The 16,282-nt window shown below is 40.3% G+C and overlaps 1 protein-coding gene across 3 annotated transcripts in view; it reads right to left on the reverse strand.

The window, feature by feature from the left end:
* Positions 1 to 13,796, reverse strand: part of CEP135 (centrosomal protein 135) — a 76,398-nt gene extending 62,602 nt beyond the window's left edge. For all 3 annotated transcript variants that reach the window (XM_024746741.1, XM_024746739.1, XM_024746740.1), the window contains exons 1-6: positions 13,589 to 13,796; positions 10,039 to 10,195; positions 7,799 to 7,989; positions 6,349 to 6,516; positions 3,774 to 3,915; positions 1,589 to 1,673 (exon numbers count right to left, since the gene is read on the reverse strand). In XM_024746741.1, coding sequence (XP_024602509.1) covers positions 1,589 to 1,673; positions 3,774 to 3,915; positions 6,349 to 6,516; positions 7,799 to 7,989; positions 10,039 to 10,178 — 726 coding nt within the window. In that variant the 5' untranslated portion in view covers positions 10,179 to 10,195; positions 13,589 to 13,796. The remainder of the gene's footprint in view (positions 1 to 1,588; positions 1,674 to 3,773; positions 3,916 to 6,348; positions 6,517 to 7,798; positions 7,990 to 10,038; positions 10,196 to 13,588) is intronic.
* Positions 13,797 to 16,282: the final 2,486 nt, after the last annotated feature.

The raw sequence follows: 16,282 nt of genomic DNA on the forward strand, positions 1-16,282 counted from the left end.
TTACTAGGTCAATTTATAAAGTGTGGGACAGAAGCCAGAATGCAAAAGGTTATGGAGTGAACAGGAGGTGAAGAAGCAGAGAAAGAAGAATAAGATACTCTTTAGAGAAGTACTTCTGAGGGAGAAAACATTAATTAACAAGAGGGAAAAGTAGTTAGTTAAAAGAGATTTTTAACGGGATATTAGTGATGACACTAGTGCCTCCTCACCGGACTGTTAAGAAGACTAAAAAATTTATAATTGTAAAGCGGCCATGTAAGCTTGTTGAAGAATAATTGATTAAAGCAATATCCTAAGGAGAAGAGAGGAAATGGGGCCAAGTGCACAGGCAGAAAGACTAAACCTTAAACAGGAAGAAGCACCACCCTACCCACTAAGTCTTAAGGAGAGCCTGAGTGTGAATATTGCTCATTTTAAAGGGGTAGAGATAGGAAATTGAGAAAAAGGTGATATCCTGAGAAGGAGGGTCTTATAGTCCAGGGAAAGAGCTTGAAGAGAACAGTAAAATCTGGAATATATGCTGAGAAAAACAGAACAAGTTCAAACAAACAAAAAAAACTGACAGGGAACACAGTGGACTCAATCAAGATTGATAACCACAATAGACTGGTGGTTTCAATCAGAATGGTCAGGTTATTTTCTCCAAACACCCCAGCCACCTCATGCAGAGATAGCAAAGATTGGTCAGTTTATGTTCATAAAGTACTTGGAAAAAAATATGATGAAAGAATGACTGAATATAAATTGAAAAATATCAATACAATTCATCTCACGTGCATATCTGATATCTTCAACATCTCTCCATGAAGTAAGTTTTTTGGTTGATATTATAACAATTCCTTTTAACTCTATTTTATCCAAGTAATCTTCAAAGTACTTTATAAACTTAACAGTTACACCAACACATAAGTTACATCTATATTTGTATGTGCAGATTTCTTCACGCCAAAAAAAGGTAGTCATGTGCAGAAAATGAAAAACATGTTACCCAATTTAAACTTCAGTAAGCTGTTAAGAAAGAAAGCCTATAATTATCCAAGTCAGAATTTAGCCAAGACGTCAACAGAAAGTAGGAAAGAACAAAGCTTGTTAAAGTTATAATCTAACTCTGCATCTATTAATTCCCCTGCTTCTTCAGAAAACTGTGTTATGGGGTACTAGTGCTTATAGCAAAAACATGCAACAAATATGGTAACACAGAAAAGTAACTTTCGAAGAGCCTTATATTCAAAATGACAAAATCTATAGTAAGATTAAAAAATTATTTAAAATACCATTACAAAGCATAACACACTTTAATAAAATACCTCCTGAGATGGAAACAGTTAATATGGTTATATTTGGGGAGACAGATGATTCACCTTAAAAAAATCAAAACAAAACAAAAAACTACTATTCACCTCCATCCATAATGAAGGGAATGGACTGAATGCCCTGAAGCCATCTAAGCCATTCCATCTATTAATTCTAAATATTAACAAATATATGAAAAAGAAGAGCTGTATTAAAAACTCAGTATCAGTAATATCAAATATAACTTAATTTCACTTACAATCACACCTACTATGCAAGTAAATAAAAATCCTACCTGCTTGTTATAATCTCTCAGTCCACTTTCCATCACTGCTAACTTTTCTTGTAACTGGTAGACTTCTTGCTGAAGTTCTTGAATTCTGAAACACATTTATAACTAATGTCAATATACTTAAGAAATACAAAATAACAAGAAATGAAACCAGATGCCTTCTCTTAAAAACCCTCTACTTTTTGTTTCTCAGTGAGGTAGGAGGTACTGTGCCAAAGGGTTCCGAAGCCACAGCATAGAGTACATCATCTTGCAGATTTAATTTTCCAAGAATAGATAAAAAATTGAGTGGTAAATAATTTGAAACTCAGATACATTATGCCTACTACTGCATTTTAATCCTCAGGACAACTCTTCCAGGTACTGTTGCCAATTCTCAGGTTCAGGGAACTAAGCGTCTAGTCCAAAATCCACAATATTATAAAGTGAAATAAGGGATCCTACATGACCCTGTATTTTCTAATGAACTATCCTGCAATCCTAGAAAAAAGAAAAATATTGAGAAATACTACCACTTTCCAAGTAACTACAGTAAAAAACCTACTCCTTTCCAGAACTCGTTAATTCTAAGAGAAACAAGGTTTGTCTAAATTATCTGAATTCTGCAACTGCCCAAATGTATTTGTTTTACATCAAACTTTGCCACGCATTAACATAAATATGACACAACCACTTTCATACTGGAAAAATAAAGCCTGAAGCCAGGTCTGCTTTTAAGAGAGGGGCTTCCCTGGCGGTGCAGTGGTTGAGAGTCCGCCTGCCAATGCAGGGGACACGGGTTCGTGGCCTGGTCCAGGAAGATCCCACATGCCACAGAGCGGCTGGGCCCGTGAAGCCATGGCTGCTGAGCCTGCGCATCCGGAGTCTGTGCTCCACAACGGGAGAGGCCCGCATACCGCAAAAAAAAAAAAAGAAAAAAAAAAGAGATTTCCCATGGAGTAGGGGTGAATAAGGCTAAACACTGCTCGTCCCTGCCATTACTGGAACCAACATTTCCTACTAATCTAGGTGTAGGAGAGGAGTATGTATGCAACCACACTTACATACGCACGAATGACTCTGAATACAATTAAATGTGCACATGCAAATTAAAACAAACAAGATAATCGGGAGACTAATGCTACCTATGATGGTTTGATAGAAAAGAAGAATGAAGAAGAACATTAAGGTGAAAGAAAAAGACAGAAAATGATAACACATGTAGCCCCCAAAAACTTCTTGCATAATACTAACACACTGTCTAAGTCCTAGATTATAACTGTACCATAAAAACAAAACACGAGATATTTCATGGGTAAGGTCAGATAACTATATAAATACAGGTACATAATACTGTGTGAGATGCACTGAGCTAAAAGATCCTAATTGGTCCCTCAATCAATGTCTTTTTTTTTTTTTGCTATATTGAGATTAATAAAGTAGAAAACTCCCCCATATTCTCTGCATAATCTACAAAGTAAAAAGCTAACTGCACTAACCATTTCCACTAGTGTGTTCCGTACTTTAAACTGTTTCTGCAGCAAAGACCACAGAGGCTGTCACTAGTGTTTTCTCACTCCTCTGTACCTCTTATAATTTTCTTAATGGCATTTTGTGTATTTCCCTTGTCTCATCTTTATTATACTGGGTTATAAGCTTCTCAAAAGCTGCAACACCACCTTATTCATCTTTACATCCCCAGAACAGTTACATACTGCCTTTTCCAGAGAACTTAATGAAGTTTTAATTAAAACAATTTATATCTGATTCCAATTTAAGGAAATATCAACATATACAGCTAGAGAATCATGAAGCAGAATTTCAAAGCCAGTTACAAGTCTACTCATGTCTACTGGTATTTGACAAAAATCTGAAGTAATAAGGAGTCTGTAAAAGATTTACTGGGTGATGAAACTAAATGTCAAAGCAACTCTACTGAAACAGGCTCTAGATGGCACTAAATTGTTTTAAATCAAATATGGACAGAAACATCAGATATATGATCTCTTTGAAATCAAAAGTTTCAAAACAAGTAAAAACCTTCTATATTCAGAATACACTCAGAAAGCATTTACTGAGTGCTTGTGCAAAGTTCTGTGCTAGGCACCAGAGATACGCTAGTTAAGAAGACAGAAGCCCTACTATGAAGAAATTGAAGGGGAACCAAGTGATCAATTAACTGAAGCCAACAAAGAATTATTTAATGCACCTGTTATCAGCCACTTGCAGGAGGTCTGCAATGTAAGGGTCATCTGGCTGAGGAACTGGATAAGAACTGACTTCAGAGGGAGGGACTGGTTCATCAATTTGCATACGCTGGCGCCTGAAAGCAATACTTCTTTTCTTGCCACCTAAAAAAAGCAAATGTGTATTTCAAAAAAAAAAAAAAAAAAATTAAAAACAAAACACTGTCTTAGAATTAAATATTTCAGAAGGTTAGCCTTTTAGTTATAAAGTGTGTCTCTAGCTCATATTACATACTGATAAAATGTTTTCTCCCTTATATATAAATACCCACCTGATCTTTAAACAATGCATTCCTAAAAACCTCAACAAGATATGGTTATAAAACAAGCTTTATTTTCTGCATGCTTGGTACATATGGCAAGATTTAATCCGTTCCTCCAAGAGATGAGGACCAGACTTCGGCAAGATGAAAGTTGAGTGTGCCTTGTGGTATTCGCTATTATGAGCTCAAGAAATCATCACCAGCAGAAAACTGTCAAACGAGGAGCTTAAGGTAGTGATAACTAAAATAAACATGCTTATTAAGCAATGCCAAAGGAGAAGATAACTGAAACTTTAAGAAGCCAAATTAATATATAGTGGAATGTATACCCTGAATTAGTATAATTTCTTAATTAGTAAATTGTCTCAATTATCCTTAAAACTAGCAGGAGTAATTTATTTTTATGGTTAGATATATCCTGCCTTGGTCCAAGCCACATGGATAATTTACCTTTTCCAGTATCTGGCCAAGATTAGACATGTACTTGAAAAACTAATCGACCCTCACAAAGAACAAACATAACTCTCAACTTTGTCTTCATTAGAATCCTAACAAATTTTTTATACTCCTAATCTTTTGTTTTGAGGATGAAGAAACTGGGTCAAAAGTATTTAAATGACCTGCTTGTATACACACCTGAACAGGTAAACCATTTTCTTCTTCCCTTATCTCCTGGTTTTCCTCCTTGGTTGCTCCTCAGTTTTTTTCAAAGACCCTCTTCTTCCACCTGTGCCTTAAATGCCAATTTTCCTAGGGTCTGTCTTTGGTTCTCCTCTCTTTCCAGTCTACATAATCTTACTAGATAATTCCTACCACATTCAGAGCTTCAATTCTCATGATATCCCAATGATTCCCAAATGTGAATCTCCATCTGGGATCATACTGCTGAGAACAGATCTACATATCCCACTGCATACTAGAAATCTCAGTGTGAATGTCCTGTAGGTATAACACACTCAACACACCCTTTGTGAAGGGTGGACTTCTGTTCTGCTTTCCACATTCTCTACCTTAAGAAATATTACCATCATCCACCCACTCATTCCCTTCAAACAGAAATTTAGGAATTTCTCTACTTCCCAAGTCTACCACATTCAGTCACTAAATTTTAGAGATTACACCTCCTAAATCTCTCTTGAATCTGTCCCACTCTTTTCTCAGAAAATCCTCTTTTTTGTTTTCTTAATCTTCTAGGTACTTCTGAGATCTTCTCCACATTTCTCCATCTTTTCTGCCTTTGGCTCACGGTCCTCCCTCGCCATCTCATTTCCTGCCATTTCAAATCCCACTGATTCCTCCCCGACCCTGACCCCTCGGTTCACAATTCCTCAACTCTCATGAGTCTCCTCTTCACTCAGCTATAGGCACACAATAACATGATTACGCCTGGACTTTGTCACTGGTTAGAACTGTGCCAGTGCCCAGATCTTCAACTCTCTTCTGATGGCAATCTTCATTCTGACCAAATTACTTCACTCTCTACCTAGTCTCATAATTCAGCACTTTCCTACACCTCACTTACTTCCATAATCTTAATCCCATGGTTTAGACATCTCAATGATCTGGTTACTAGTACTGGAGATTGTTCCACTGACTTTATGCCCAGACAACCACCAACTCTGCACATACCCCATCATTTTTTTTCTTGCTTGAGAACTACTGAGCATAAAGCTAAAAAGAGTAAAATAGGGCTTCCCTGGTGGCGCAGTGGTTGAGGGTCCGCCTGTTGATGCAGGGGATGCGGGTTCATGCCCTGGTCTGGGAGGATCCCGCATGCCGCGGAGCGGCTGGGCCCGTGAGCCATGGCCGCTGGGCCTGCGCGTCCGGAGCCTATGCTCCGCGGCGGAAGAGGCCACAGCAGTGAGAGGCCCGCGTACCGCAAAAAAAAAAAAAAGAGTAAAATAAACTAAGAAATAAGAAAGTACATCATTTCCAAATTCTTTAATGAGTATGAATTACTTTTATAACTGAAATAATAATAATGATAAAAATAATAGAAAAAATTTAAATTAATGATTAAGGAAATAAAACTCTGGGCACTGAAGCCAGACTACTTGTATCTAAGAAGTTATTATTACATAAATTTCTAAGCACATGTATAGAATATAAGCTGCATCTTCAGAAATAAATTTAAAAGTTTTTGTGACTAGCCAAGTACATCTTTTCAAATACTAAAGTCTAAGCATGAAAATCCAAAGTCCCATTTCAGTCAACAGTTCTAATATCTTTAAAATATTACATGCGTACAATTTGTTTTGAGAGGGAACAGACTCACCTGGAGTTTGTACTATAGCTTGCAAATTCTTTTCTTGAAGTTGTTGAATTTTTTCATTCTTAGCTTTACTCTCTTTCTCCAAAAGTTTGAGTTTATGAACATATTGATTATTTAGAAATTTCAGATCAGCTGTTTCACGTGCACACTTTTTCAATGTGGTTTTCAACTCTTAAAATGAAAAAGATTCAAAGAGTATTTTACAATCTAGAAATTCTTCCATTTCACAAAATACAAAAAGTCATAGTAATTTGAAAGGCTCCACCTGATTCTCATGTACGCTTTGTTAGAAAGGCTATACCTTTTCCACCACCATTAACAAACTGCAAATAAGTCACTAAGCATAAAAAGGAATTATATTTTTCTTCTGTGTTATGAGCCTAATATAAATCATGGCTTTTGATCCAGTAAATTGAATATGAAGCTAAGGGATTATGAATTCATGCCAGGTATCAGACAGGGCTTCCTACTGAATATGAGAAGATTTTATAATAAGTTAGCCATATAATTACCCTTTGCCCAGTACCTTTGAAATCATTCTATTTCTACCTTCCAGATCAAAGATGGGATATTAAAGAATCAGAACGACAGATACATGGCTTTCTCTCAGTAAGAGAAAAACAAAAGTTATTTCAAGAACATTTCTTCAGTACCAGCATTTAATATTTTCTACAGCAATTTTTTAAAAAATTAATTAATTAATTTATGGCTGTGTTGGGTCTTTGTTGCTGTGTGCGGGCTTTTCTCTAGTTGCAGCGTGCGGGGGCTACTCTTTGTTGTGGTGTGCGGGCTTCTCTTGTTGCACAGCATGGGCTCTAGGCACACAGGCTTCAGCAGTTGTGGCACGTGGGCTTCAGTAGTTGTGGCACATGGGCTCAGTAGTTGTGGTGCACAGGCTTAGTTGCTCTGCTGCATGTGAGATCTTCCTGGACCAGGGCTCAAACCCATGTCCCCTGCATTGGCAAGTGGATTCTTAACCACTGTGTCACCAGGGAGGGCCCTCTACAGCAATTTTAATTCTAAAAATTTAATCCACATAAAGTAAAAATGAATACAGTTATGGAATGCAAATTTACTTTCCTTCTTGGAAACTCTTCAACACACCCTACAATATTTCAAGAGGTGTCAATAGGCTGACTATCACATTTTCTAATCAAGTTTTAAAGGTAGACTAGGCTTTCTTATATATAAAATGAAAAGGGCAAAAATACTGCATTTTAAAAATCACAAAATTTGGGCTTCCCTGGTGGTGCAGTGGTTGAGAGTCCGCCTGCCGATGCAGGGGACGCGGGTTCGTGCCCCGGTCCGGGAAGACCCCATATGCGGCAGAGCGGCTGGGCCCATGAGCCATGACTGCTGAGCCTGCGCGTCCAGAGCCTGTGCTCCGCAACGGGAGAGGCCACAACAGTGAGGGCCCCGCGTATCGAAAAAAAAAAAAATCACAATATTTTACCTTTAATGTGTTGGCCTGATTGTTCTCTCAGTTTCATTAATTCCAGGTATAATTCATTATTTTCCTTACTCAATCTTGCATTTTCAAGTTTATAAGGTTCCAATACAAAATCAAAATTGGCACTTTCTTTTTCAGCTTTCACAGCAGATAATTTTGATTTCCGAAGACTTTCTGTTGTATGAACCAGATCACTAATATTCAAGAACAGAAAATGTAAATACAAGGAAACATTCCATTAAATTTTAATAACTAAAAACATATTTGTAAAAAGACTTAAAATAAATGTTAATGTTAAGTGAGCTCAAATCTAAAAACAAACAAACATAAACAAACACTAGGAGTCTTTCAAGGTACCAGAAAGTACTCAAAAACTTCTCAAAACAGGATTAAAGATTTTTTTAAATATAAATTTATTTTATTTTTGGCTGCATTGGGTCTTCGTTGCTGTGCACAGGCTTTCACTAGTTGCGGTGAGCAGGGGCTACTCTTTGTTGTGGTGCACGGGCTCTAGGCACATGGGCTTCAGTAGTTGTGGCACATGGGCTCAGTCACTCTGCGGCATGTGGGATCTTCCCAGACCAGGAATCGAACCTGTGCCCCCTGCATTGGCAGGCGGATTCCTAACCACTGAGCCACCAGTGAAGTCCCAAAACAAGATTAATTAAAAGTTATGAAACAGGCTTCCCTGGTGGCACAGTGGTTGGGAGTCCGCCTGCCGATGCTGGGGACACGGGTTCATGCCCTGGTCTGGGAGGATCCCATGTGCCGCGGAGCGGCTGGGCTCGTGAGCCATGGCCGCTGGGCCTGCGCGTCCGGAGCCTGTGCTCCACAGCGGAAGAGGCCACAACAGTGAGAGGCCCACATACCGCAAAAAAAAAAAAAGTTATGAAACATATACACACAGGCAGAATCATCTTTCAATCTCCCCTCTAACTTACCCCCCCCCATGTCTAATTAGTCACCTAATCCAGTGGAATCTGTGAAACTTATTTGTTCACTCAGCAAACATTTACTGAATGCCTGCTATATGCTGTGTCAGGGATGCAACAAATAATGAGTCAGTTCCCGACCTCTAAGAACACAGACCAGTGGAATATTCATTCCATCAACATTTATTGAGCAGGGCACATGGTAAAGAACCCACTATCACGGATCTTATATTCTACTAACAATTTGTCAAAAGTTATAATACTACGTGATAACCTCAACAAATATTTCAGTGCCCACAATGTGTTCAGCCTGTTCTAGGTATGCCAGTTATAAAGTCAGTCTCTAGTCTCATGGAGTTTGCATTCTATCGGGAAGATAACACAAGTTTCCAACAATGATAATAACTAATAACATGCAGCAGATGTGACAGAGTCCTGCAGGCCATATGGCTAACTGAACATAAGGGCAAGGCAGGAGGGAGAGGAGAAAGGGACTTTATAGGCAGATAGAATAGCATATGGAGAGACCAAGGGAGAAAGTGAACACATGTTTAGGAGCTTCAGGTGGTTAATACAGGGGAGATGAAGGTGTACGAGTATAAAATCACTGTGGAAAAAGTTTGTCAGTTTCCTGAAAAGTTAAATATACTTCTACCCTATAACTCCGAATTGTCGATCTAGTACTCGATCATGAAGGATTCTGCAGGCCATGCTAAAGACCATAAAGTATCTTTCATCCATTCTCTCCTTTCCATCATCATCACTTATAGTCCTACTACAAAAGCCTCCTAGGCCACTTCCCTGCTCTAGTCTCAAATCACAGTAGTAGAATTCATGCGGAAAAGAACAAAAATCACAAAGACTCTTTCAGTTAAAGTAACAGGTAACAGCTAAAGTCATGGTCAACCACATTAGAGAAACATTATAAACGTAATAGTAATTAGAGACCAGTGACTAACATAATGTCAAATATATTTCAATAAAAAATTAATGATCAGTGAATAAAGCAGTTACAGAACTCTCAACTAGATCAGAAAATCACATTAAAAATTGTACTTTTACTCACAGACAAAACCTGCAGAAACATTCACTCTGAATAGTATAGTGTGAATGGTGACCCTAGAGTTTTGCAATGTGGAGGCCCTGAATGACGACAGCAGAGTAGAATCTAAGAAGAATAGAGAAACTTCAGATGACTTAAGGACTTTTAAAAAATCTACCCATTTCTCTATTGAAGGATAAAGTTCAATCAGAAACTAGATAAATGGGATTAAGGATCACACAGGTTTAGAACCGTATTTTCATCTTTACCTGAAAAGTTTTTCTACCAAAGGTAAACACTCCACTGTCAGAGTCTGGCGGTATCCCAACTGATCCAATCTTTTCCTAATATTAATATATTTTCTTTCTGCAGCTGTAGTCATCTTGTCTTCCAAACTGGTTTTATTCATTTCCAAAAGTTAAAATCCTAAAAGAAAAGAATGAAACATCATTCTGTTATCAGCTATTATTATTGTTTCACGTTAAGAAGAAAAGAATCTTTTAATATGAAGCAATTATTCTTTGTTTCTTTTCAGGTAGGCAGTCTTCTGGAATATTTAGATTGATTTAAATCCAAAGTTTATGATATTCACATTGCTGCATTAAAATAAACATCTCCTCATAAACCTATACAGAAAAGTTAAAACAGGGACTTCCCTGGTGGTGCAGTCGTTAAGAATCCGCCTGCCAATGCAGGGCACATCGGTTCGAGCCCTGGTCCAGGAAGATCCCACATGTCGCGGAGCAACTAAACCCCTGTGCCACAACTACTGATCCCGCGTGCCACAACTACTGAAGCCTGTACGCCTAGAGCCTGTGCTTCACAACAAAGAGAAACCACCGCAACGAGAAGCCCGTGCACCACAATGAAGAGTAGCCCCCGCTTGCTGCAACTAGAGAAAGCCCGCGTGCGGCAACGAAGACCCAATGCAGCAAAAAATAAATAAATAATTTTTTAAAAAAAAGTTAAAACAATAAGCTTCTAGGAAAAAAAAAATATTTTCCCAAGCCTGAGACAGGCAGAGAATACTTAGAAAAGCCTCTTTTAACAGCATTAAATACAAAGGAAAAACTTGATAAATTGGATTTCTTTAAATTAAAAAGTCTGCTCATCAAAATATGCCCTTTTATTTGACAAAAACAAAAGAGTAGGAGAAAAATATTCATAATATCTAACAAAGGATTTGTATATGGGATAAAGAACTCTTACAATTCAATAATAAAGACAACCCAATAAGAAAATGGGCTAAGATTTGCAAAAGATACCTGAATGGGAATAATCATATGAAAAGTTGCTTAATACCATTAGACATCAGGGAAATTGAAACCACAATGAGATACAATTATGCCCATACTAGAATGGCTAAAATTAAAGGTACAATATCAAATGTCATTAAGGACTTGGAGTAACAGGAATCTTCACATTGCTGACAAGAGTGTAAAATCTCTGTGGAAAAAGCCTGGTAACTTCTTATAAAGTTAAACATACTTCTATCCTATGACTCTCTAATTCTATTCCAAGGTATTTACTCAAGGAAATGAAAATAAGCATCTACAAAGAGACTCTACAAGCAGCTTTATTCATAATAGCCCCAAACTGCAAACAACCTATTTATCCATCAATAGAGGAAAGATAAGTTACATAAGATACATATACTGTATGATTCCATTTATATGAAGTTCAAGAACAGGCAAAATTAAACTATGTGCACAGAAATGAGAACAGCAGTGGCCTAGGGCTATGCGGGTGTGAGGAGAGCCTGACTGGAAGGGCTACAAGGGAACTTTCTGAGGTAATGAAAATATTGTGTTGATGGGGACAGACGTCACACCAGTGTATACATTTATCAAAGCTTTTCAAATAGCACACTTAAGATCTGTGCATTTCACCATGTAAATTTTACTTAGATTAGAAAAAAAAGACACAAACGCATAAGTATCTCTGTACATGTTTTTATCCTTGTCTTTTTAAATATTTATGAATATATTATCTATCAACCTGCCCTAAAATGGAGTCATTCAAAGATCACTTCTTTAGAAAAATGTGCTCTTTTCTAACTTTGCCAGGTAAATATGGTCCTAATACTCATATTTCTAAACCAAATAAAAACTTTGTTATATATCTCTACTGTTCACAATTTATAAAACATGCAAGTATATGAATACATGCAAAATTTGGTCCTCACAACTACCCTGTGAGGGAGACAGGATGCAGGACACCCTCCCTGTTCAAAGATAAGGTAAGACTGCCTCAAGAGAGTAACTTTCGGGACTTCCCTGGTGGCGCAGTGGTTAAGAATCCGCCTGCCAATGCAGGGGACACAGATTTGAGCCCTGGTCCGGGAAGATCCCACATGCCGTGGAGCAACGAAGCCCGTGTGCCACAACTAATAAGCCTGCGAGCCACAACTACTGAGCCCGTGCACCTTGAGCCCATGCTCCGCAACAAGAGAAGCCCACGCACCACAACGAAGAGCAGCCCCCGCTCTCCGCAACTAGAGAAAGCCCACGCGCAGCAATGAAGACCCAAGGCAGCCAATAAATAAATAAAAAGAGTAACTATATTCCCAAACCACAAGGCCACGAAGTAGGTGGGCATTCAGGTCCCCTGAGTCCTGATCCAGCACTCTGGTTTCTGTACTATGCTGCCTCAACTTATCAAATCACTCCTAAATTAGTACCTCTCCTTGATTACTCCTTTCTACAAATCTTTCCTTCTCCACACGCTTGCTAGCTTTTTCTTTGAATGGAGTCCCCATTCTATACTAGGTTCTTTCTAGGTTCCTTCCACAAGAGGGACCTGACTGATGCAGGGTGTTCTAGAAAAAGTCCTGGAGACATCAGAAATTCACCTGTCAAACCAAGAACTAGTAGGGCCTCAACATTCAAACATGTCTCCATTTTGTCTGGTACCCACTTTGGTTACCCAGAAATAATACTTCCTCACATCCTTCTGAGAGAGAGGGAGAATATGAATATGAATCAAAAAATCATCCACACACAGGACAGATGAAAAAGATTAAAATCCTCCCAACAAGGACAAAAAACACGTATTAGGCTTTCCCCACCCATAGGCTGCTGTCCTCCACCACCGCCCCCATCTCCATTATCCAAACACTGTGGCTATACTGAAAATTTCTAGCAAAACAACATAAAAGGTAAGGTTTGGAGGTCCTCCACACATACGTGTTTAGAACCAGCCACTTGCTTAACTCTGGGGGGTTGACGTCTGAAAGCCAGTACATCTTATTTTTACAAAAATATCCTGTGCGTACATATGCACAGGGGCCAAAAAAACAAAACATAACAAACCCCCAAACCAACCTTAAGTGAGTTTATCTCGGGAATCCTCACTCACTTCAGAGAGTGGAAGAGGGGATGTTTACTAAGGTGCTAGCCAAGGGTCAATAAACGACTCTCGTCCTACGCTTTTGGGCACTTTTGTTTTTACAAAGAGCCTGTATGATTCTCATACGAAAAGAGCATTTTAACATTTAAATCAACCCATCAGTCAGTAGGAGGCGGGTCCGCGGGGGCCGCACAGACGCTCGCGGCGACAGGGGTAGGAGGAAACAGGGGGCTCCCGCGGCCCCAGGCCGACCTCTGGGCCGCAGCTCCGCAGTCGGGTGTTGAAGGGAAGGGGTGTCAGCAGCGGGGCGGCGGGGAGTCTTCGCGCCCCGACCGCCAGCCCGCCCGGGCCCCACTTCCTCCCAAGGCTGCGCGGCCTCCCTCCCGGCCGCGCCCCGGCCCGGCCCGCCGGGACCGCCCGGGAGGCGGAGGCACCGCCCAGCTCGGCCCTTCCGCCCCGCGCCGCGCTCACCCGCAGACCCGGCCGCTACTCTCTCCACCTGCGGTCGCATTCTTCCTCGCGCCTCGCCTCCCTTGCTGGCTCCTTCCGCCCCAGACACCGGTTCCGGCTCCAGGACAGTTTGAAAATGGCGCGGAGAGACTATCGGGGCCGGCGCGGAGGAGGCGCCGCGGTTGCCTCGGTAACGGGAGCGGCAGTCGTTTCGCCGCGCGCGGCGGGGACGCGCCCAACAGAGATGGCGGCGCTAGGCCCGGCCCGGAAACGCAACGGCCCGTACGGCGCGAGGCCGCGGCACCCCCTAGCGGCGGGCGAACCCCGAACCTCAGCGGGCGCCAGAAACTGTGTCATTCTCTCCGTCGTGTGCCTTAACCTTCTGGACGCGGGGTTAAAACCCTGCCCAGCCCTGGTCCCTGCTGCGGATTAGCCTTCACCTGCTAGGGGGACGCCTACTCACCACGTAAACTCCAGCTTAAATAGCCAGTTGTCTGTGCAACTTTCCCTGAGAACCACCCACACCCATGTCCCCGATGCGTAGACCCTTATATTATATTCATCCCATTATGATGAGTATAATATCACTATGTTTTAATCCCGTGAGTTATAACTCATCCCGTCAAAAGGTAATTATTTGTTTATATGTCTCTCCCTGCCTCCTCCAATTTTGAATTCCTTGAGTCAAGATTATTTTACTCAGCTAGTTTCTCTGGCACCGACCGCAGTAAACATGTGTGAATGAAATTACATTTAAATCAACTGGTTATAGAGAGCCTGCTCATATATAGAAAACACATGGTCAAATCCTAGAATTCCATTTCTCGCGTGAAAACTTCTAGATGATCAGAGAGAAGCTCATTTCCTCCTTTCTATTTACTACTCTCCCAAGTAGGACTTCCATTCTGAAAATGTACCTAATCTTTGGGTATCACCTAACTACTCTGTGGGTTGTGAATACTTTGTACTCATTCATATATTGCTTTAACCATTTTCATTGTGTGTGCCTTGTCTGTTTTCCCACGTGCTTTAATAAGTTGTTTTATGAATTGTGGGGCAATCCTGTTGGGGCCACCCTCAAAACTGATAACTGGGGGGAGGGAGAGCCAGATGCAGAGAGAAAAAAAATAACCTTTCACTGAAAGTGCGCTTACAAACCAAAAACAATGAAGAAATCTAATGCTAACAAGGATAGCCAACAAAATAAAACATCAAAACATGAATTCTCTCTAGATGAAAGAGTCTGATGAAGCCTTTAAAATGAATATGTGTAAGGTGATCTAGATCGAAGTTTCTCGACCTTGGCACTTTTGACATTTTGGGCTGAATAATTCTTTGTTTTAGAGGGCTTGTCCTGTGTATTGTAGAATGTTTAATAACATTCTTGGCTTCTACCCACTAGATGCCAGTAGCATCCCCCAAGTTATGACAACCAAAAATCTCTCCAGACATTGCCAGCTGTCCCTTGGGAGGATAAATCACTCCTGGTTGAGAACCACTGGTCTAGACAGATAGAAGGAATAACAGCCATTAGAAAGAACAAGAATTGTTAAATGAAACAAGAACAGATGCATATGAAAGGGAGTCAATCAGAAAAATTGGAAATTAAAAATACAGTCATCAAATTTTTTTTTACATTACATGGGATGAACTGTAGATTAGATATAGTGAAAAGAATTAGAAAATTTACCTAGAGCCTAGTGCAAAGGAATATATTTAGAAAGCAATTAAGAAATACAAATAATAGCTTGAGAGACTCAAAGAAGGCCCCAGAGCTATGAAAGGCAGACGCCCCCCGCAAAGGTGTCCACACCCAAATTTCTGGAACCTATGAATATTACATGGTAAGAGGGATTTTGCAGACATAATTGAGGTCGTTAAAGGCCTTAAAACCGGGAGATTGTCCTGGATATTCCAGGTGGGCCCAATGCATTTGCACAAACCCTTAAAAACAGACAAGTGTGAGCAGGACTTGACAGCTGTTGGGGGTTTGAAGATGGAGGGTGCAGTGTGATGAGGAATGCGGGGATCCTAGGACAGCTGAGGGAGGCTAAGAGCCTGCAGAGAATCATGAACCTCAGCCCTCCAGGAACAAGGAACGGAATTCCTGCCAACAACCTAAGTGAATGTGGAAGCAGATTTCCTCCTTTATTCTCCTACCTTGAGATAAAAGCCAGGCTACTGACACCTTGATTTTGGCAGCAGGGCCTACCTAGACTTCTGACCTACAGAACTATGAGATAATCAATTTGTATTGTCTTAAGCTGCTATGTTTATGGTGACTTGTTACAGTAGGAAGAGAAAAACTAATTCAGCAAAGAAGCACTGTTTGAAGAGATAATCGCTAAGAATTTTCCAGAACTGAATCAAGATACAAATCTTCAGATAAAAATTTTGCATCACTTTAATTAAAGATGGCAGATTAAATGTACACATTAGCTTCAGCCTTCCTCTCGCCCTCCCTCCTTCATCCTTTTAAAATGACAGTAAAGATACTTTCATTAATTAATTAATTAATTTTTGGCTGTGTTGGGTCTTCGTTGCTGCGCATGGGCTTTCTCTAGTGGCGGCGAGCGGGGGCTACTCTTTGTTGCAGTGTGCGAGCTTCTCATTGCGGCCGGAGCACGGGCTCTAGGTGCGCAGGCTTCAGTAGTTGTTGCACACGGGCTCAGCAGTTGTGGCGCATGGGCTCAGTTGCTCCGCGGCATGTGGGAT

The sequence above is a fragment of the Neophocaena asiaeorientalis genome, unplaced genomic scaffold, assembly GCF_003031525.2.
Source record: "Neophocaena asiaeorientalis asiaeorientalis breed wild unplaced genomic scaffold, Neophocaena_asiaeorientalis_V1.1 scaffold19, whole genome shotgun sequence".
Taxonomy (NCBI): Eukaryota; Metazoa; Chordata; class Mammalia; order Artiodactyla; family Phocoenidae; genus Neophocaena; species Neophocaena asiaeorientalis.